Source organism: Etheostoma spectabile, chromosome 15, assembly GCF_008692095.1.
Source record: "Etheostoma spectabile isolate EspeVRDwgs_2016 chromosome 15, UIUC_Espe_1.0, whole genome shotgun sequence".
Taxonomy (NCBI): Eukaryota; Metazoa; Chordata; class Actinopteri; order Perciformes; family Percidae; genus Etheostoma; species Etheostoma spectabile.
Genome location: NC_045747.1, coordinates 32,684,758 through 32,687,261, shown reverse-complemented (window position 1 = coordinate 32,687,261; position 2,504 = coordinate 32,684,758). Strand labels below are relative to the sequence as shown.

At 46.4% G+C, this 2,504-nt stretch overlaps 1 protein-coding gene across 6 annotated transcripts in view; it reads left to right on the top strand.

The window, feature by feature from the left end:
• The window catches only part of LOC116703354 (neurabin-2), a 163,780-nt gene that overhangs the window by 16,679 nt on the left and 144,597 nt on the right, over window positions 1-2,504 (top strand). For all 6 annotated transcript variants that reach the window (XR_004335409.1, XR_004335408.1, XR_004335410.1 and 3 more), the window contains exon 5: window positions 582-1,292. Coding sequence is in view for 1 of the 6 variants with exons in the window: in XM_032538023.1 (XP_032393914.1) it covers window positions 582-1,292 (711 nt within the window). In the remaining 5 variants the exon portion in view is untranslated. The remainder of the gene's footprint in view (window positions 1-581; window positions 1,293-2,504) is intronic.

Genomic DNA, 2,504 nt, shown 5'->3' with positions numbered 1-2,504 from the left:
AGTAGCTAGGTAAGATCACATTAGCTAGATAACTCTTTCTCCAACTTTGGTCAGCACGAGGCAGGATTAGCTGGGAGACTCCTTCTAAACGAGGGCCCACTTGTGGAATACCTGCAGAACAGAGACAGGAAGTAGTTCTTTTGGAGATTATGGTGAACTAGTGTGTGTTGTAGCAGTGTTTCGCCATTGAGAACGAGCTAGCATGCTACAGTTAGCCACCTCGTTTCAGCTAGTGACGTAGAAAGTTGTGCAAATTTTGAACAGCTTACCCGGAGACTGAAGGCAGAGGACATTCAGAAACTGGATCTCACTCAAAACAGCATGGATAGTTTTTTTTCAAAGTTTGTAAGTGTGTGGAAGCACCAGTAACACAAAATAACACCCCAAATCCCAGATTCTTTTTTATAAATTGGCACTTTAAAAAATGCAGGAAATCACAAACTGCGTTTAGAAGTAAAGAGGAAACCAGAATCTATGGATTAAATAAATGATAAAATGATCTCACCGTGTCTCTCTCTCTCTCTCTCTCTCTCTCTCTCTCTCTCTTTCTCTCTCTCTCTCTCTCTCTCTCTCTCTCTCAGGGGAAGCTGCTCCCTCCAGGTAAAGAGGATGGCGGGGAGGTGGGAGTCGTTTGCGTCCATGCAGCAGAACTAGCAGAAGGGAGCGGTTCTCTACAGGGGAACTCAGAAGAAGTGAAGGCCAGCGAGGAGAAGGACGGGTTCAGACAGTCGGAAGACCAGCTCCCCAACTCCTCCTGCTCCTACTCTTCCTCATCGACGTCCTCCTCTTCCGACGTCAAACCAGAGTCGGAGGCCCAGCCAACGACAACTGAAGCCAGGGGCTCAAGTACAGTGGCTGCCCCCGAGCAAAAGGCCCAAGCTGATGAGCCAGACGGCTCCACGGGGGGGTCAGAGGCCAGAGCCAGGCTGGTGCAAGCCGACGTTCACGCCTCGCTGGAAAACGGAGAAAAAGAGCCTCCAGGTTCCTCTCCCTCCTCGGAGGAGAGAGGAGAGGACTTTGAGAGGGGAGGGGAGGAAGGCGAGGAGGAGGATAATGATGAGGATGGCTCCAGGAAGGAGGATTACTCTGAGGGTGATCTGGTGGACATCAGTGCGTACAGCGGGCTTGGCGAGGAGGACTCTGGAGGCAGCCAGCTAGACGACGAGGAGGATGACGAAGACGAGGAGGCGTATCAGCCGGAGACCAGCTGCTCCGAGATCCCGGGTCTCCCAGAGGAAGAGGAGCCGCCGCCACCCAATAGGAAGATTAAATTCAGCACAGGGCCAATCACAGTGAGTGAAGTTTTGTCCGATGTAATTACTTTTACTTTTCAAAACACTCGGTCAGAGCCTTAAAGATCTCTTCAGACGAGCAGTTGTTTTTAAAGTGACCATCATCACACACATTAGATTTAATACCGACAATGTGGCCCCTAGAGACTGTCCTCCCCCCGAAAACACCCATGCAAGTTGTTTTTTGACCAGCCATTACGACACATATTTACTTTAATGGTGGTGGTGCCCTCTAATGGGCATATGATGGGAGCAAGAGCCGACTGTAGGGTTGGGGACCGAATCCAGTACTTTTTTGGGTACCTACTGAATTGTGTCAGTACTACAGAGGACGGATTCACGTTAAATAAAAGTGGGACAAATTCTGAACCTGAGAGTACATTAGCGCAAGCTTATCTGTCCTCTCTGCAGACTGTTGACAGAGAGCGCGGCGGCAGACAGAACGAACGACATCGCCTCGGCAGTTTGTTTAATGTGAAGTCACAGTGAATCACGGCAATGCCAATAAAGCAGTTACAAGTGTGATTAGACTTTTCAAAACTCAGCGTTTGCTTCAATATAAAAATGGGTTTACTGTCAACTATGGACATTGTGTAGTCCCAAATCTCATTGTTTACATATTTTGTGAAAGCACCAATAGTCAACCTTACAATATTGCCATCCATGTATTTGGTAAAGAATATTGTGAAATATTGTGCTTTCATCCACCCTAGAAATAAATAGCATCTAGCTTGGGAACATAGTGGAGCATTTAGCTGCTAAAGAGCCTGATATATTTCTCAGGAGTTGGTGGAGACCGAAAAAACAGAGCCTAAGGAAAAGAAAATTTATCAAATAGCCCGAAACATCTCAAACGCACACACATGTAACAACTTCTCATGATGTCATAAGTTGTGTTTACAGCTTGTTTCAGTGCTGCCAAATCCAATCAATGAATGATATGGTGAGCCCTGGACAGTTGGTATCTGATAATTACATCATAAAATGGGAGAAAAAAGGCGTGCATGTGTGTGTGCTCTGCTATCTAAGAGAAAGAGATTAAGGAAATGATTGAAAAGACTTCCTGCTTTGTTAACATCACACACGTGGGTTGCTGGAGGGTTTCGCCACTATATTTCCTGCTGACTCGAGCTCAAACTGTGTGTGTGTGTGTTCCTTTGAACTAAGATTTAGATTTAACAGAAACTTTTTTTTTATAGCTTGTCTGCCCAA